This window comes from Nelumbo lutea, chromosome 1 (genome assembly GCF_056320005.1).
Source record: "Nelumbo lutea isolate HS-2025 chromosome 1, American lotus-T2T, whole genome shotgun sequence".
Classification (NCBI taxonomy): domain Eukaryota; kingdom Viridiplantae; phylum Streptophyta; class Magnoliopsida; order Proteales; family Nelumbonaceae; genus Nelumbo; species Nelumbo lutea.
In genome coordinates, this window is record NC_142684.1 from 25,614,504 (window position 1) to 25,635,039 (window position 20,536).

At 43.3% G+C, this 20,536-nt stretch overlaps 1 protein-coding gene across 1 annotated transcript; it reads left to right on the forward strand.

Annotated features, from left to right (window-relative positions):
* The first annotated feature begins 203 nt into the window (after positions 1-203).
* Positions 204-15,293, forward strand: LOC148874012 (uncharacterized). The gene is made up of 2 exons (XM_088951317.1): positions 204-852; positions 15,199-15,293. Exons 1-2 carry the CDS (start codon positions 204-206, stop codon positions 15,291-15,293), a joined length of 744 nt encoding a protein of 247 aa, XP_088807443.1.
* Positions 15,294-20,536: the final 5,243 nt, after the last annotated feature.

A 20,536-nucleotide genomic window follows, 5' to 3' on the forward strand; every position in this document is an offset into this window, starting at 1 on the left:
AGACCTCTTCTAGTACCAGATCTGGTGCATAGCAAGTTGCCAATCCAGATTATCTAACGTGGGAGAAACATGATGCTCTTCTACTGAGTTAGTTGTTGTCCACGATGACAGAAGTTCTTGGACAAATGATCGGATGCACTACATCAGCCACACTGTAGAAAATAGTTAAAAGACTCTTTGCATCCAAATCACATATTCGGATGATGCCACTTAACTTCGAACTTCAACTTCTCAAAAAAGATATGCTTCCCATGGTAGATTACCTTCAAAAAGCAAAGTCACTTGCTAATAGTTTGTCTGTTATTGGAGCTCCTATTTTTGAAAATGATCTTAACCTATGTATACTAATTGGCCTGGGCCCGGATTATGAGGCTTTTGTAACTTCTATTACCACTAGATCTAAAGAACTCCAAGGGATGCTTATAAATCACGAGCTTCACCGTGAGTACTACAGAACAGGGTTAGAGGGAAATATGTTCAATGCTAATGTTGCTGTGCGAGGTCAAAATATCAAAGAAAGACCGGCACCACATCATGAATACAAGCAAAACACTCTTTCAAAGAAGAACACAAATGGGGCGCAACAATCAAATACTACCTCTCAACGCTCAAACGGCCCATGTCAAATCTGTAAGCGCAAAAATCATACTGTTGTTAATTGCTATTACTGTTACAGCAAGAAGACAGATGAACTTAAGGTGGCAAATGCAACATCTACAATAGTCTCCAACAATGATGCAGTGTGGCACCCAGACTTGGGAGCCACAAATCATATCATAGCGGACCTTAATAACAAGAAGTTACACACAAAATATCCTAGCACTAGTCAAATCAAGATTGGAAATGGAGCAAGTTTGTCTATACTCGATACTAGTTCTTCCTTTTTGAGTATTCTTGTGCGTCCTTTAGTTCTGAATGATATCCTATATGTTCCCTCCATTACAAAGAATTTGCTATCAATTGGCCAATTCGGCGAAGTGTATCCCGAGCTGTTACAAGGTCAGTTCGGCGAAGTGTATCCCGAGCTGTTAAAAGGTGGGTCAGTTCGGCGAAGTGTATCCCGAGCTGTTACAAGGGGTGAGTTCGGGCCCCCGGTAGGGAGTTCAGTCCGCTCGTGTCCCCTTGTTCCCGCCTAGGCTTGGCCCCTTTTTCCGAGCTGTTGTTTCTGCCACGTGTCACGTAATAGAGAGGTCGGGCCAAATCTTCCTTCATCAATTGCCCCCCACTCCTTGCGCCGGGGGTCTTGCCATGGTGCTGGGAGTTTCGCGAGGTAGCAGGTGGATTTGTCCCGTCCTTCGAACCTTCACTGCGCGAGATGCTTTTGCTAGGATTCTTTCGGTTTCCGAGAAGGCTGGAAACGTGCTTACTCAAGAACGCTGGTGGTTGTGACAGCGTGCGTTTTAAATTTCAAACCAATTCGCGCCGCTGAGACGTGACAGCGGGTCATTTCAAAAAGGCACGCCACTACTGTATGTGCGCGGGCGACTATCAGGGAGACGTGTGGCGCGTCAGTTTCGAAAAAGCCGCGTGTCGAAGCGACGTCGGTTTCAAAAAGACGTGCGCTAACGTTTCACTTTTTTCGGAAAGACGTACACCAATCACGCCTCGACCTTAAGGGTTGTGCGGTCGGTAATAACGTGGGCCGTCGGATCGTCATCAGTTTGCACGGTCGATTCTTGGTTACTGTAGCTATAAATAGTGGGGGACCCCAGTTGGTTTGTCACTTCTGCAGTTTATCTACTGAGTTCGCGTCCAACCTTTCAGCTCGCGTCCAAATCTTTTCCAGCTCGTGTCAAGGCTGGTTATACAGTCTTCACGGTTCTTTGGCTTCTTCTTCAAACTTTCCGGTGAGTATTTTCTTGAATCCATCTTTTCCCCAATGTCTAGCTTTGATAGCTCAGACGATTCTTCGAGTAGGGCCGACGTAGGTTCCACCAACCGAGCCATGTCCCCAGACTGCCTCAGTGATCCTGAGGTGAAGCTTGAGGACCATGAACCAGTAGGACGAGTCGCTTCGGGTAGTTTGGCGTCTACCACCCGCCGAGGTCGGATGCTAGACAGGTTTGGTCCTTCAACCATGACGCCTGAGGGGCTTCAATCCATACTTCTGTCTTACAATCTTCCTAGGGGGTACACATATTTTATTCCTTCGGGCAGATTTCCTTGGGAACACGGTCCTGACGAGATCGTGATTTTTCGAGAGCAGCTCGCCGTGGGGTTGCGACTTCCTTTCCATCCCCTTCTCGTCGAAGTCATAAACCACTTCGGTGTCACCATTGGTCAGCTTCATCTGAACTCTATTCGGAACCTGGTGGGTACAGTTTCCCTTTTTTGCGAGCAGAACTTCCCCTTAGACTTAGAGATATTCTCCTCTATCTTGATGCTCAAGAGACAGGCGGGTTCTCTTCCTGGGGGGAGACGGGCGTATTACCTTTCTCCTCGCCAGGGTTTTAAGCTTCTGCACGATCTTCCTAATAAGGTCCCGGCTTGGAAGCGGGACTACTTCAGCGTGCGAAGTGCACAAGGATGGCCCTTTCAGACCGGGTGGGGTGAGGCCGCTCCCGATTTGCGCGTAACTCTTGATAAAGAGACGGTGAAGGGTCTCCGGCAATGGGCACGGCAAGGCTTAAAGTGCCACCACTACTTAACGGAGGCCAAGCTTATTGCAGCCGGCCTGAGTTCGGGTAGGTTTCTAGCTATGCGGTTCTTGCTTGCTCTGTTCTTTTCGTTTTTTTTTTGTTTTTTTTTTTTATTTTTTATTTTTATTTTCTGATGTCGAACTCGTTTCTACAGGTGTCATGGACGCGGAGAGAACTCGTGGGAGGCGTTTGTTTCAAGGTATGAAGAGGAGGAAGCGGGTCGCCAAGCGAACTCGTACCGAGCTGCCCCTGGATGAGGAGCCTCAAGTTCTAGACCATACGCCAGAGGATCTGCCCAGGGAGCCCGAAGTGACTCCACCGGTGCACAAAACTGCCAGGTGCCTTACGCTGAGACCACTCATACGGGCGCTCCTGCGTACTCAAGTGCTCCTGCTCACTCCGGGTCTGCTCATACGCGGGCTGGGCCCTCAGGCTCGAGAGCTCAAGGGGAGTTTAGGAGCGTGTTGACGCCGAACTACGCTCTTCAGAAGAGTAGGGACGCTACGTTCCCTGAGGAGGTCGCGGCGTGGACCGATCTTCCCTTGAATCAGGTCGCTTGCCGCGCCATAACACATGCCATGGTGGTAAGTTAGATTCCGTCTTCCTTTTTTATTCTGTTGCTTCTGCTGTCATTTGCTCACTTGTTTCTTTTGGTAGGTGAATTCTTCAATTCATGCCTTGGCGGCCCAAGTGGAGAGGAGCTCGCGACAGACGCGAGCTGCTGAGGCTGCCGCTAATGCTGCTGAAGAAGCCTTCCGTGCTGCAGAGGCAAATACCCGGGCTACTGAGGCGGCTGCTTATGCTGCTGAAGAGGCTGCCCGCGTCGCGATGGCTAGGCAGGCGAGGTCTCAGCGTGACACCGAGGCCATGGGGGTAGTTGTCAAGCATATGGCGGACTTGAAGTTGGATTTGCAGCATCAAGTCGAATATCTTCAGGAGGACATCAGGGAGAGAACACAGATTTTTTCCCAAGGCATTGAAGACGCCAAGAAGAATGCAGTTGAAGACTATATTGCCTCTTTGCGTTTTGACGATCTAATGGTGGACTCTTATAGGAGGGGGTTCAAGTTGAGCCGGTGGATGATCCAGAATACGTACCCCGACCTCAATGTAAGTGCCATAACCACTTCGCGTATAACTCAGGAGATGGCCAATGCTGCCGATAGCGAGCTGGACTCTGAAGGAGAGGGCCTTCGGGTGTTGTTGAAGTGCCTTCCGACGGCGAAGAAGTGGCTCCGGGCATGTAATTTTTTTTTTGTCAATGTACTGTTTCTTGCAATGGAATGTCTTTTTCCCATTGATCATCTTCCCCGAACTGTTTCTTTGTCTGCCACTGTCCGGGTTATTAAATTTCCGCGGTCTTTTATGCCGCAAACTGGTTTTTTGCCGAGCTGATAATATGCTCTTCTTTGTTTGTCTACGCCGAAGTTCCTCTTGGCTTGCCTCATGGCACCTAGGACCTGATTTCATCCACTTCGCTTGGTGGTTTATAGATAGTATCGCCTTAAGTTCGCAACGTTCCACGCTCGATGTACTCGTTTGCCTTCCAAGGTTTCGAGTTCGTATGCGCCCCCGAGCGCTCTTTTTACTTTATACGGCCCTTCCCAATTAGGTCCAAGCTTGCCCATGCCGGGTTCGGGCACCATAATCTTACGAAGGACCAGGTCGCCGACCCGAAAGCTTCGTTGCTTTACTCTGCTATTGTAGTAGCGAGCTACCTGCTGCTGGTATGCCGCTGTTCGGATGTGCGCGAGGTCCCTTACCTCGTCCAGTAGGTCACGGTTGCTACGTAACTCATCTCCGTTCATCCGATCGTCGTATGTTTCTAATCGCAATGTTGGTATTTCGATTTCCGCCGGGATCACTGCTTCAGTGCCGTAGGTGAGGTTGAAGGGGGTTTCTCCCGTGGCTGCTTTTTCGGTAGTTCGGTGAGCCCATAAGACACTTGGTAGCTCATCGGCCCACAATCCCTTAGCTCGATCCAGACGTGCTTTCAGTCCGCACAAGATGGCTCTGTTCATTACTTCCGTCTGACCGTTTGCCTGCGGGTGCGCGACTAACGTGAAATTTTGCCGAATCCCCATGTTCTGGCACCATTCTTGGAACTTGATATCCTCAAACTGTTTGTCGTTGTCGGAGATTAGAACCCGAGGTAACCCAAACTGACATACTATGTTCTTCCAAAAGAAGTTTTGTATGTTTCGAGCCGTAACAGTTGCCAGAGGTTCGGATTCCATCCACTTCGTAAAGTAATCTACTGCAACAACTTAGAATTTTCTTCCGCCTGTTGCTGGTGGGAATGGCCCTAGGAGGTCGATGCCCCATTGTGCAAAGGGCCACGGGCTGGCGAGGTATTTGAGGTCGGAGCCAGGTTGATGGTGGATATTAGCGTGCTTTTGACACTTATCGCATTTTCTGACGAGCTCGACAGCTTCTGCCTTCATCGTTGGCCAGTAATATCCTTGTCGAAGTGCCTTTTGGGCGAGTGCTCTGCCCCCCAAGTGTCCGCCGCACAGGCCTTCATGAGTGTCACGGAGTACGAACTCGGCTTCGGCAGGTCGCAGGCAACGCAAATAGAGGAGCGTGTACAACCGCCGGTACAACCGTTCATCTATTATGATGTATTTGGCTACCTGGCGCTGCACCCTCTTGGCCGCATTGCGTTCTACAGGGAGGGTTCCGTCTATCAAGAAGCTCGCGAGTGGATCGATCTAGCTCGGCTCTGCCTCCAAGACAGGAGCGACCTCCTCTGTCCCCCCAAGAATACTAGGCCGAGGTAAGTCCTCTATGTACACAGTTCTCATATTGTTCTGACTTGTACTGGCTAACCGGGACAGGGCGTCGGCCTCAGTGTTTTCTGACCTCGGGATTTGCCTGATGATGTGTGACTGGAAGTTGAGCAGGGCTTCTTTTATTTTGGCCAAATATGCGATCATGGAGAGATTGCGTGCTTCGTACTCACCGGTAACTTGGTTCACCACGAGCTGAGAATCGCTGCAGATGACCAAGTGTTTTGCCTTTACCTTTCGCGCTAGGTCCAGCCTGGCGATCATTGCTTCGTACTCTGCCTCGTTGTTGGATGCCGCGAACTCAAAGCGTAGTGCGTATTCTAATTTTGTGCCGCTCGGGCCGCACAAGACTATTCCAGCTCCGCTGCCTTGCCGGTTCGAGGAACCATCCACGTGAAGGATCCAGGGCTCCTCATCCCAGTTCATGCTTCGCCTGACCAGAAGAGATGCTACACTGGCTGCTACTTCACGGGGTTCAGACTATGGGCTCAGGAGCTCCGGGTTCGCTCGAACTAGGGACCTCGGGCTCGACCTGTGGGGCTTTGTGGCTGAAAGTGCACTCGGCGATAAAATCTACCAAAGCTTGGGCCTTGATAGCGGCTCTCGGTTTGTACTGGAGGTCGTACTCACTAAGTTCGATGGCCCATTTTGTCAGTCGACCGGAAACCTCGGGTTTGAGTAAAACTTGTCTAAGAGGTTTGTCAATCAGGAGGATGACGGTGTGAGCCTAGAAGTATGGGCGGAGTTTCCGAGCTGCTATTACTAGGGCATATGCTAGTTTTTCTATCTCTGGGTACTTTGCCTCTGCTCCCAGTTTGGTTCGTAGGGGATCCTCGATGGAAGCTCCGATGCTTAGTGTGCGAGCTGGGTCCGTAGTCGAAGTCGGGATTGCGACAGTTTCCTCTCTGGGCGAAGCTCGTTGCTCACCTTGCCCCGCAGGCCGCTCCAGCTCGAGGTCGTCGGCCGCCATGGTTTTTCCCTTCAGGGTGGCAACATAGCACTTGCGGGACTCGAGCTGGTCGCCCCGCGCTACCCCTACACCGAAGTTCGTAGGGAACTTCATGGCCAAATAGTAGGTGGAGACCGCCGCCCGTAGGATATGCGTGATCGGCCGCCCTATTATGGCATTGTAGGGGGAGGGGGTCACGACTACCAGGAAATCATGGTTGAGTCTGACCGCACAAGGCCATGTGCTGACTTCCACAGGGACAATTACTTTTCCGAGGGACCTGACTTCCTCTCCGCTGAAACCCACCAGGGGAGTGTTCGCGGGCTTCAGCTCGCTCCTCTGTAACTGCAGCTGGTCAAATGCTGATTTGAAGAGGATGTCCGCTGAGCTGCCCAAATCTACGAGTACGCGCCTGACCTCGAAGTCGCTGATCCTTAGTTTAATGACAAGCGCGTCATCATGGAGGTAGTGGACTCCTCGCGCGTCGTCCTCCGTGAAGAAGATTGGTTCTTCGGTCTTTGGTCTCTTTGGGGGGTTCCGTTCTTCGAGGGTCGTTTCGCGAACTGAAGTCCGAGCTGCTGCCGAGGTACACCCCGCTACCACCGAACCTCCCACTATTACATGGATGGTTCCCCGAACTGGCCTCTCTTCCGGAGGCTGCTTCTACAATGGTTCGGCAGGTCTGTTGCTAGACTCGGGGGCATCCTTTTCGTGCTCCCCTTGCCGACCTGCCTTATTGTTATTATTGTTGTGCTGTACAAAGTTTCTCAAGTATCCGTGACGGATGAGCCCCTCTATCTCGTCCCGGAGGTTATTACACAGTTCGGTGCTATGACCATGGTCTCTATGGAAACTACAATACAAATTCTTATTTCTCTCGTTCGGATTTCCATTTAGGCGAGGTGGCCACTTAACGTACGGGGCGTCTTTGATCGTCATTAAGATCTCCGTCCGCCTCATGTTTAACGACGTGTAATCCGTCCAAACTGCTAGGGGGCCCAGAACGACTGGTTCGGCTTCGGCTCCCGGGTCGGGTTTTTTCTATTCACCGGGTTGGAGAGCTCGCCTTCTCTCTTTCTTTTCTCGTTCCCGCCTTCGGTTTGTTGGTTGATTTCTTCCTCTGTCCTCATGAACTTATCTGCGAGTTTGAGGAATTCGGCCACGGTGGCGGGCTGGTTGCTCACCATGTGCCATTTGAATTCTTTGTGCGTCACCCCTCTTTTTGCCGTCGCGAGCTGCACTGCAGGGTCCAACTGCGGTATCTGTAGGCATGCTTCGTTGAATCGCTTGATGTAGCCCCGAATGGATTCTCCTTCTCTTTGGACTACTCCGAAGATGCTTTCCTCTGTTTTGGGGCACTGTTGGCTGGTGACGAAGTGTGCGGTAAAGACCTGCACGAACTGGGCCCAGCACTTTATCGACCCGGGGGCCAGGTTCCTGTACCAAGTGCGGGTTACCCCCCTGAGGGTGGTGGTAAAGGCCACGCACATGCATGATTCCCTGGCCCTGGCGAGGTGCATTTGGGACTGAAAGGCGTCAACGTGGTCGTTGTGGTCGAAGGACCCGTCGTACTTGTCCAGAGGTGGGAGTTTGAAGTCTTTGGGTAAGGGGACCGCCAGGAGTTCCGATGCGAGGGGGGAAGGAACCGAGAGAACCGGGGCAGCCCCTACCTCGTCCGAGTTTGTGTCTTTGCCTCTGGATTCCGACAAGGCACGGGTGGCAGTTCGACGACTTCACCGGAGCCTTTGCCGTTGAGCGGGCCTTGTACTGGCGTTGCTGGCCTCCGTGTTACCGAGCTCGATGGGCCCGAAATGCTGGTAGCCCGCCGCCAGGGAACTGAATCGGTTTTCGGTGAGCGGGAGCTCGGGCTTGGAGCGCCGGGGTGCCGTCCTCGTGGGTGAGATTCCCGACCCACCCGCAGGTTAAGAGGCGGGGATGACACTTTTCTCTCTTCGGCCTGGGGACGAGGCCTGGCTGTTAAGGTGGTTCTGGGGCCGGGAGACCTTCGCCTGGTGGGGGCGTCCATCCTGCGGGGAGGCCTTGACCGGCCTCGGAGCGGGGTGGCGAGGTGGAAGTAGTGGTTGGTTCAGTGGCATTTGGGGGAACTGCTGTTGATAGTGATACTGGGAGATGTTGTGCAGCACTTGGTGCTGGTGAAGCTGGTGCTGCTGGAACTGTTGCATTTGGGCTTGCATTGCCCGCATGCACTGCATCAAGTCCTCCAACCGGTTTTGGCTGGCTGCCAGGGGGGCGGCAGTCGGTTCAGTGAAGGTTGTCTGAATGGGGGGAGGAAAGGGGATGCTTGTGGTAGGAGGGTTTACGGGTGCCACTGCTTGTGGCGTGTTCAAGCTGGGGATCCCATCCGCTGAAAGGGGGATGGTGAACTGTCCAACGCACACCACGGGGACTTGAAGTTGTTCCCCGGTGGCGTTTGTCTCCATGCCACGTCCTGTGTTGCTGGAAAAGGCCATGAGTGTTGGGTTTTTTTTTTTTTGAAGAAAAGGGGTTATCGAACTTTGGAGGGAGGCTTTTTGAAGCGTGTTCCCACAGACGGCGCCAATTGATGGAGCACGATCCGGTCGGTCTTAACTATCCGCGGCCTTGCTTCCGAACGGGGTAGCAGGGACCCTGAAATGGAGGAGATGGGGAAGCTCCAGGGGGAACCTGGTGTAGAGGCTCCGAAGCTCAAGTTAGAATCCTTCAAAAGCAAGGTAATACTAGATAGCGCAAAGCTTTTGCATACCTCTGTTGTCGGGTGGTAGGGGGCTCTTATAATCACTTCGTGCACTCGTCTCGGGGCCCTTGTCAGGTCAGGTATGATTACCCTTGTGCTTGTCAATTCGTCCGTCGTCCTTTCTGCTGAGACAGAACCGTCACCGCCTAACCGTCATCTAATTGGAGATGGCGGTGTCAGTGGCGGTGGCAGGTGGCCGTTCAGGGTGCTGCCGCCAAACGTCAGATCCCAAGTCAGTCAGGCGCGGCGCCCTTGGGCACGAACTTCCTTAGTGTCAGGCGTTCTTGAGCTCGGCGGTATCTATAGGGCAGGTCAGTTCGGCGAAGTGTATCCCAAGCTGTTACAAGGTGGGTCAGTTCGGCGAAGTGTATCCCGAGCTGTCACAAGGTCAGTTCGGTGAAGTGTATCCCGAGCTGTTAAAACGTGGGTCAGTTCGGCGAAATGTATCCCGAGCTGTTACAAGGGGTGAGTTCGAGCCCCCGGTAGTGAGTTCAGTTCGCTCGTGTCCCCTTGTTCCCGCCTAGGCTTGGCCCCTTTTGCCGAGCTGTTGTTTCTGCCACGTGTCACGTAATAGAGAGGTTGGGCCAAATCTTCCTTCATCAATAGTCATTGATCATACCTCCTTCAATAATGCCAACATCATTCGTTCAGTGTTTCTATATACTTTACACCTCTGTATAATAGTCATTGATCATACCTCCCGATTGTTAATTTGATTTGATTCTCGATTAAATATAGTCTTACTTTCTAAGGCTGTGTTTTGATTTGATTCTCGATTGATCATACCTCCTTTTTTCATTCTTTGTTTTTGATATTCTAGATTCTTCCGTCACTTCTTTTTTGAATTTTGTTTTTTTTTTCCTTGACTTGTTTCCCTTTTTATGGATTTTATATTTCCTTTTGGTTGTGTTGTCCAGATTTTGAATTTTCCCATTTTAGTTTGGATTTTTTATTATTAATATTTTTTATTTCTTATTTAGGATTTTCCTTTTTGAACTTTGGATTTTTTTTATTATTTTTTGCTTTTTTTTGTTTTTCTCTTTTCTTTTTTTTGGGTTTTTGGATTTTTCTTCTTTTTTTCTTTTTTCTTCTTTTTGTTTGATTTTGTATTTTCTCATTTTTTTTTATTTTATATATCCCCATTTGTTATTTTATATATTGCCATTTTTGCATTTACCCCTTTTTTGTATTTTGTTTTCTTTCTTATTTTTTATTGATTTTATATTTTTGTGTGATTTTCTCTTTTTTTTTTTTGTATTTTGGATTTCACCCCTTTTTTGTATTTTGACTTTTCCTCTTTTTTAGATTTAAGATTCTCTTTTTTATATTTTTTATTTCCTCTTTCCTTTCATTTCTAATTTTTCTTTTCTACCGTTTCTTTTATTTTTTTATTTTTAAAATTTCCATTTGTTATCCTTTAGACTTCCCTTCACTTTCCAATTTTTTTTTATTTTTGGATTTTTCCCATTTTTTTTAATTTTTTGTTTTTTGTAATTTTCAACTTTTTTGGCTTTTCTCTTTTTTTTTTTTTGTATTTTCCTTGGATTTTGGAATTTTCCTTTTTTTGTATTTTATTTTTTGGCTTTTTGACTTTTCAATATGTTTTCATTTCTATTTAATGTTGGATTTTTCTCTTAATTTTATTTAAATAATTTTTTGTCTTTTTGTTTTTACCTTTTTTCTTCTTTCTCTTTTTTTTTTCAGGTTATCATTATATACAAATCCCACATTTTACAACTTTGTTATTACTTATCTATTATCTCTCTTCTTTCTTTTCTTCCTTTTTTTTGACTCCTTGACCAATCTAAAGTGATTAATATATTTTTGTTTTTTTTTTTCATTTTTCACTTTTCATTTTATTTTTGTTTATACATATATTCTTTAATTATTTTTTTGTTTATGCTTTTAGTATTTTTCTTTTCTTTTTCTCTTTTTCTTTTTAGATTTTTAATTCTTGGTTATTTTTTATATATTTGTGCTATGATTAATTTTCTTAAATGCCCAAAAGAAATATTCAAATTGATTTTTGTTCATTTTTATTTTATTTTTTATTCATTTTTTTATTTCTTTTTCTTTCTTCATTCTCTCTCTTTTTTTTTTTTTATTTCTAATCCCTTTTCTTTTTCTCTTTCTTCTACCTTTGATGATTTTTGAACTTCTTATTTGATTTCCCATATATTTATAATTTTCTTAAATTGTTACATTATGCTTTTTATGTCATTTTTAACACATCTTTTTATTTTTGTATTTTTCAGAAAATGGTTTTTTGTTTCTTTTTTTTCTCTTTTTTATGTTTTTATTATTTTTTAATATTTTTTTCTTTTTTTCTTTTTTACATTTTTTGTTTTTCTTCTTTTTTCTTCCTTTTGCTTTTTTCTCATACATATGTAATCTTTTGCTTTCAATTATGATATTTTTTATGCTTTTATTTTATTTTATTTATTATTTTTTGACTCATTGCTTTTTTTTTGGATTTTTCAAAATGTTTTGTATTTTTTCTTTATTTACATTTTTTATATATTTATTCTTCTCTTTTTTTATTTTCCAATTTAAAAACTTTCCCTTTAATTTTCTCATCGAGTTTTTTATTTATTTATTGTTATATCTTGGCTCTATATGTAATTTTGATTTTTCTTCTTTTTTTTAATGGAAGTTTTAATTTTTCTATTTTTCATCTTTCTTTTTTTTACCCTTTTCTCTTTTTTTCTTTTTCACTTTTTTATTTGAATATTTTTTATTTGTTTTTTTTATTTTATTTTATGTATATTTGATTTGTTGTTTTTCATTTCACCTTATTACTCCTTTTTTATTTTTTTATTTTTTTTGTTTTTACTTTTTTTATTTTTATTATTATATGTATTATTTATTTTTTTTTTAATATTTGATTTTTTACTTTTTAAATTTTTTTAATTTTTTAGACTCTTGACCTTTTATTTATTTTTGGCTTTGTGTCCTTTTTTATCTTTTTTTGTGTTGTTATTTGATGTGGTCATGTGGGCCCCACAAGGGGCATGCAAGCAAACAAAACAAGGGTGGTTAACACCCTAACTAACTAGGCTGATACGTGGACAATGATGCATGAGGGAAGGGTTTGACACCTAGACTCGGTGGTTCCAACAAGGTTGCCAACCTTCAAACCTCCACCCATCAGACAAATGGGCTTCTCAGGTTGGTGGCTGGTTTGTGGGTTGTCGGTGCGGTTCAAATGGCCTAGCACGTACTGGCCCCCCTCCTAATAGGAAATAGGATGCTAAAATCTAATGCAAATGGTGTGTGAAGAGTGTGGACAAACAAACAAGAAATCACAGAAATAAAACAATAAGCAAATATCTACTAATCATCAAGAAACAAGCAATTATAATTCTAATAAAAGAAAAGCAATATAGAAGCATGTTTATATACAAGAAAAAGCTTTGAAGCCAAATGGGCCCCATGTAGGCCTCACCTATGGTCCAAGAACTCCCCAGAGGAGTCACCAGTCTGTGAACATCGAAAAAACCAGTTCACTTGCCTCTCGGGCTAAAAATAGAATCGCCACCCACTAGTTTAACACAATAGTGACTCCCGTAACCCAAGGAACTGACTGATCCAACCAGTCCGGGTAAGTCTAGGATGGGAGAGGGAAGGAGTTAGGCACCCGTCTCCCGAATCCAAAGGGGAGCAGCCCACATGGGAAATTGAGAGCAAATAATAATAACAATCAATTAATCAAATATAAAAAGATAATAATCCACTAACTCGCACATCAGAAACAAGCACCTACTCACCATCTATTTAATTTAAATTCCAATGAAGATAAAAACATAGACACAAAATAAGATCTACCATCAATTATCAACCTTCGCAAAAATACTAACAGTACTATTTTTATTAATCTAAGCATAATCATCAAAACAAAGGAATAAAAACATCAAACTACTTGAATAAAAATTCTAACTGCAAACATAAAAACAAAAGAAAATAGAAAGAAAGAAAAAAAAAAGAACAAAAGATATTAATTTAATCTTAGCATGCTTGAAGATAGCTTCGATAATGTTCATGATGGGGTGGGGGGAATTAAGAGATTACCGGAGCTTACAGGAGTTGATTCTCCTTCGGCTCTTTCCCTCTTAACCTCGACTAATCCATTGCGGAAAATCAAGGAAACATAATATGTATAGAAGTCGAATTGGAAAATAATGCTGGTTAAGCTTATTTCACCTGATGTTGGCTTGAACTGGAGATCTGAGACACATGACGAACAAGGAGAACGATACTAAAGTCTGGCGAGCCGAAGAGGTGGTTTGGATATGATCTTCGCCTGATTGGGATATCAGTCTTGCCGCTGTAAGTCGAGCCTTGAACGAAAACGAGACAAGGGAAGGTTTCAGCAAACGGCGACCTTGGTTCGTTGACCTGAGCAACAGAGCTGATAGAAAATGGAGACGTAAAGACTGAAGTAGGTGGCGATCTTCTTCTAAGTGGGAGCTCTGCCCGAATCCAACGTGATCTGCTACAGTTGGTTCTCAGGCAGATTTAGCCTAAGATGAATGCTGCGATGACGTTTGAAACAGGGTGGTGCGAATGGGAGGGCAGCTGAACGAGTATCGCCACTGCTACAACTCTCCTGCTCACGCCAGCAGTCAAATGAAGAGAGAGATGACTGATCTAGATTTCCATCGGATTCGAGTGGGATAAGGGGGAGAAATTTGCCATTACAACTACTCTATTTTCATATGAGAAGAAGGCGGATAGTGGTTCGCCAATGAGAGAAAAGATGGGGAAGAAGAAGAAGAAGAAGAAGAAGAAGAAGAAGAAGAAGAAGAAGAAGAAGAAGAAAACGGGAGGGAAGGCTGGAGATGGGGTGGAAGCCGCTCCGCCGCTGGTTCGATGTTCAAACGGGGAAGAGAGTGAATAGTATATTTCTTTTTCGAATCTGAGAAGAAGAAGAAAGAGGAAAAAGAAGAAGAAAGGAGGAAGAAGAAGAAGAATAAGAAAAAAGAACAAAAAGAAGAAGAGAGAAGGGAAAAGGGAGAGGGATCGAATGAGGTGGATGCCGGAGTTGGAGAGGTTAGGTGCCACTGCTCCGCCTGTGTTCGAACCAGGAGTTGAATCCCCCGAATGAGGAAGAAAGGCATGGTTAAATATGAGGGCAGAAGGGTAATTTCATAAATTTTGAGAACTCAGGGGCATTTTTATAATTTTGGCCAAATCGGGTCAAACCGGGGTTTTGGATGAATGGCTGAGATTTTGGATAAAAGATGGAGGGCTGAGATGGGTCTGACGGTGGAATGGGGTTGTGCAAGTGTGGGTTAACGAGATTAGCCAAAACGGAATCTTTTTGGATGAAGAGGCAAACAAGGGTAGTTTTGAATGAAATTTCATGAGGCGGGGTTTTGGATATTCTGAGTGAGTGGTCGAGGGGAAATGAAGGTGTTTTGGGCTAAGATTTCATAGGTGGGTATTTGAGGGTGTTTAGGATTTGGTTTGACCTATCTTCAGAGGGTCGAGGTTATAGGAATTTGGGCTAATGGAATGTTTCAAAATGGAATCTTGGTTTGATGGAGGGACAAATGAGGGAATCTAGGGCTGAAACTTCATGGGAAGGTGTTTTGGTGTGTTCGAAGTCTAAAGGTATGATCTGATTGGTTCAGGTGTGTCAAGATCAAGGTAATTTAGGCTCTAGGTGTTTAGGCTAATGATGAAGGTCGAAATGAAATCTTCATTTGATGAGGGGGCAAATGAAGGCGGTTTTGGGTGAAATTTCATAGGGTAGGGTTTTGGGGTGTCCCAGGTCTGATGGTTGTGTCTGATCTAATGGGTGAGGTGTGAAGGTCGATTGGGGTCATCAGATAGGTATCGGGCAGGTTTAATGGTGAATCTAAGGGCTCTCTGGGTGAAATTTGGGTTTTATAGGTTTTTGGGTGCTTCAGAGAGGTCGAAAGGGTCTGATCAAGTTTTTGGGGTGAATTAGAGGTTCAGGCGGCAGACAAAGCAAAAATCAGGTGCTAACATACCCTTTGGCCACTAGTCTTGCTTTGTACCTCTCAATTTTACCAATAGGTGCCCTTTTAGTCTTAAGTATCCATTTGCATGGAATTGTTTTAGCACCTATCGGAAGCGGTGCTACATCCCAAACACCAATAGTGACCATGGAGTCAATTTCGCTTTTCATGGCTTCAAGCCAAAGCATGGAGTTATGACTTTCTGTGGCTTCTCTGAATGTGACTGGGCCTATAAAAGGACCCAAATCAAACTCTGTTTCTTGAAAGTATACATAATCGGAGGATGCGGTGCTTTTTCTTATTGAAGTTGATCTCCTAGGAAGCATCGGTGCCTCTATGCTCCCTACGGCTATGGTATTTCCTCCATAGGTTCTTCTTGATGAGCAACAGTCGCTTCTACTTTAGTAGTTTGTTCTATTGCCGGTTGTTCTTCTCGTACTATAACAGAGTTTGTAGGCAGAACAATGCTAAGATGTCTATCAATGTTTTGGACTTCCTTAAAATCAATGTTTTGGAGATTCTCCTTCTTCTCCAAGAGGTCCTCTAAGAACTTTGCATTTCTTGCCTTTGCAATTCTTGGGGAATTATGTGAACAATAGAACCTAAACCCATTGGATGTTTCAGCGTACCCCACAAAATGTCTGTTGATGGTCCTAGGGTCTAATTTCCCTAATTGTGGGTTGTATACCCTTAATTCAACTCTGCAACCCCAAATGTGTATGTGATTCAAACTGGTTTTCTTCCCAACCCATAACTCAAATGGAGTTTTTGGTACCGATTTAGTTGGTACTCTATTTAATACGTATATCGCGGTTTTTATAACTTCTCCCCACAAGCTTATAGGCAAGATGGAGTCACTCATCATGCTCCTCACCATGTTCATAAGGGTTCTGTTTCTTCTCTTAACTACACCATTTTGATCTAGTGATCCGGGCATAGTGTACTGTGCGACTATTCGATGTTCTCTTAAGAACAACGCAAAGGGTCCTAGACTTTGTCCCAAGTTTGTATGCCTCCCATAATACTCTCCTCTTCTATCAGACCAAACCAATTTTATTGTCTCCGGTTTGTTTTTCTACTTCTACCTTGAAAATCTTAAACGCCTACACGACTTCAAACTTTTCATGAAGTAGGTATATATACATATACCTTGAGTAATCATCAATAAATGTTCTAAAATATCTTTGACTACTCAAGCAGGGAGTAGGGAATGGTCCACATATGTCTGTGTGAATCAAAGCTAGTCTTGCTTCACTTCTCGTGGCTTTCTTTCCTTTCCTATTGATTTGCTTTCCTTTAGCGCAATCAACATAGGTAGGAAAGTTCTCAAGGCTCATGTTTTCGAGAATTTCTTCTTTCATGAGTCTTTTAAGGCGGTCAACTGAAATGTGACATAATCTTCTATGCCACAAGAATGAGGAGTTTTCTATTGTTGAACTCCTTTTCCTTCCAACTGTATAGGACATCAATTTGTCCAAATCTGATGAACATTTCAATTTGTACAAGTTATCAATCAAATTACCAAACCAATTAATCTAGATGAATAAAATATCTCTAACTTTGAATCGTAGAAATTAAGTCTATATCCATCAAGTACTAGTTTAGAAACAGAAATCAAGTTCTTGGAAAATCCAGGCACACAAACCACATTGTTCAAAATCAATTTATAACTGGTACTCAAAACTATTTCAAAAACTCCTATGGCTTCTACTGCCACTTTATTTTCATTTCCTAGAAAAATGAACTGTTCATTTGGCTTTGGCTTCCTTGTCCTTCGCAGTCCTTGCATGGTGTTAACAATATGGGTTGTTGCACCGGAATCAATCCACCATGAATCATAGCAAGACTTAACAAAATTAGATCCACATACTAAGGAAAGATTAGTACCCGAGTCTTTCCCTTTTAGACCTTTCTTCTTTTCCAGCTAGCTCTTAAACCTTGTGCAATCACTTCTAAAATGGCCCTTCTTCTTACAAAAGAAGCAAGTGGGCTCGTTCTTCGGCTTACCTTTAGCACTTTTATGCCCCTTGTTCTTCTATGCAGGACGTTTCTTTTTCTTGTCACCTTTTACAACAAGATTGACAGTTTCCAACCTCTCTTGTTTGAGTCTTTCTTCCTCCTGTACACACATGGTTAGGAGCTTATTGAAGCTCCAAGGTTCCTTCTGAGTACTATATAATACCTTGAATGGTCCATACTCAGAAGGCGAGGAGGTAAATATGATGGTGACGAAAAAAGGATTTGTGATAGTCACACCTAGGCTATTGAGCTTGTCACTTATGTCCATTTCTAGAATATGGTCTCTCACAAATTTAGCTAGCTTATTTAGTAAAGTCTGTGAGACCACCTTTTCTGAGGCAACAAAGTGTTCTTCGATGGATGCGAGATACTCAGCCATGGTGTCCTTTTCAGGAATCGCACCCCTTATCCTCTTGTTTATACGAGCATTCACAACAGATTTTGTAGATTCGGTTGGATTTTTCGCATGCATCCAAGTGCTCTATCTCTTTCTGAGATGCATTTTCAATGAGCACGGGTTTTATCTTTTTCTGTATGGCTAGGGATTGATTGCAATAATGTCAAACGAATCGAAATTTGGTGCAATTTGAATTAAATAGGATTAGGAATTTGCCTAAAAGCAATTGAGTTTTACCGTTGCACATCCAACCCTACTGTCGTATCGACTGAGTATACGTTATCCCATACCTTTAGGCATTAGGGAATCCTCTGACAGTACACTCTCAGTTTGTTAAATCTCAATTGCTTGCCTTTGGGCCTAAGCAGTCAAGATTTAACGTGGTTAATTTAAACTCCGACATCCTTGACACACCAATGGGTTGATTTGGCTAGGCCCATTTAGAAAAAGAATTTCCTGCAGAATAACCAATTTATCGACGCAATCAAAATATTGATTACAGCGATCCCAAATGAATTATTTGAAATTTTCACTCGGTTCAATTAAGAACTGGACCGCCATCTGATTTGTACTGATAAGGCTATATTGAACCGGTTCAGTTGGACCCAAATCGGTTTAGGTCTCTTGACCCTGTCAACAAATTGGTATTTGACAATTCAATCAACGTCGTGTAAAAAATAATAACGAGCTTGAGGCCCACTACAGAAAACAACTTTTAATTTTGGTCACTCCATGCCTGCCATTTCGATGACATGGCAATGGCAATCTCAAAACTTCTGTCGGTCATGAGTCACGACACTGATTGAAGCATACAAATTCCAACAAAAAAAAAAAAACATTAAACAACAAGGGCGTATCATGACGTATATACCACTTCGGTGGTCAAAATTATTTAGATATTTCAGCAATGAAATTCTGATAAATTCGAATTCATTTGACCACTCGTTCATACATATGTCAGCCATGGATTATTTCTGCTCATTTGATTTTTCCCTATCCGTGGCACACCTATACTGCTTGTTGGATACCCTTTTACAGGTCACGTTGTGACCACTATTTGGATCGCAGTCATAGTTTTGATCTCGTTATGCCATCACAAACAACCCAAGTTTAATTACAATAAGCTAACCGACAACTACTACTACGAACCTCTATGTTAATGGTGGATTTAACCGTAACTACCAACATGCTTGTTACAATGTCAACACCATCCAAATCGGCATTCAAAGAATGAATCAAAGAGCAATAATTAAATAAATAAAAGTCCAACACCCTCATAATGAGCTCCAATTAGGATGATTGGATTTGGACCAATTCAGTCTGGACCGTGCCCACCATGATGTGCCACAATCAGGGTCCTACCCAATGGGTAATTTTTCTAACAAAATTTACCATTTTACCAAACAGATTTAATTGTAATGGATGCAAACATAAATTCCAAAAAAGCATATGATTTTTGTTTTATCAAAAGCCTACTTGAATGCAAATTTCATTATTTTTTATTGATGTACTTTTAAATCTTATTATCAATGTAAATATGCATTGGTCACACATTTGTCAATGCATAAATGTAATGTTACCAAATTCAGACAAAAGCGAACTAGAGTGCAAATTTACCTTGAACCGGGATTTACACTCCACTTGCATCATTTCCATTTTGTTTATCATGTTGTGTGTGACATATTGATATGGATTGTACATGGAAGGGGTCTTTGAGACCTTATCAGTGTGATTCCTAGTATTTGAAGGGATGGGAGATCCATCATATGGATGGCCGAACCCTTCAAGAAAGTTGGGCGAAATTTCCAAAATTTCTTTACTCCCATCTAGGAATCCTATTACCAATTTAGAAAACTGCATTTTCAATGTTCGTTTTTGTAACCAAATTGGACCAAATCTGAAACCAAATTAAGGGAGGGATATACATGAGACGGAATCCACGCAAGAATGTTCCTCCCAACATAGGTGTTCACGCCCAATGAGAGTACCAAATCCTCCCTCTATAGAAGATGACACAGCTTAGGGTGAGGCATGATCGGCAGGTAGTTCTTCACCAAGAACTAGTGATTCTTCAGTAAGAACCGAATGGGATAGTGAGCATAGCTTATAAATTGTTTCTTTTGGCAAGAAACAATATCAAGATCAAATCTTAATCCAATCCAAGAACTGGAGATTGAACAGTGTAGGGCAATAAGAGCAAGAAGAAAAAGAGCAGAAGGCAAGAGCAGTCTAACTATATTGTCTTCTCTCTGTATTCAATGAATGTGTATTTGGAGGTTTGCCCTTCTCTCATATTTATAGCCTTAAAGAGAAAATTTCCTAATCCCATTAGGAGTTTCCTAATCCAAATCTTTTATTTAGATCTTGACTCTTTAAGTGATAAGGATAATCTCTTATCTTATATATAGATAAAGATCAATATTCCTAATCGAATTAGGAGTTCCTTTGATCCTAGTCTTTATTTGGATATGTACTCTTTAAGTGGATAAGGATAATCCCTTATCTTCTCTACTGATCCAAATCTCATATTCGCCCCTATTTAATTAATCTAATTAACCCAGTTCGAAATGGGCTTTTAGGCCCATTAAGCTTTAAGGCTCACTTCCTATTTAATGATGGCTAGCTTGGCTCTCTTTGTATGGCGTGCGACCCAATCATTGATCTACACATCAGCCACATGGGTTCAGCCTAGCCTCTGTTACAAGGCATGGCTGAATTCATTGCTGCATAGAATGAACCCCTGAGTCCATCACTATGGGTTCTTAATGGGCCCAACATTTACACTAAATGGTCTTACACTTAACCTCTCAGCCCATAAAGATTAAACACTGCCTAACAAAAGAGGACATCTCTCTCGGCTGCAAGGTGTAGTGCTGCACTCTCTACTCACATGGATCCTATGAATTAAAACATTTTGCAAATATTTTGAAACCATAATATATATATATATATATATATATATATATATATATATATATATATATATATATATATTTATATAAATATATTTTGCAAAAACAAATTT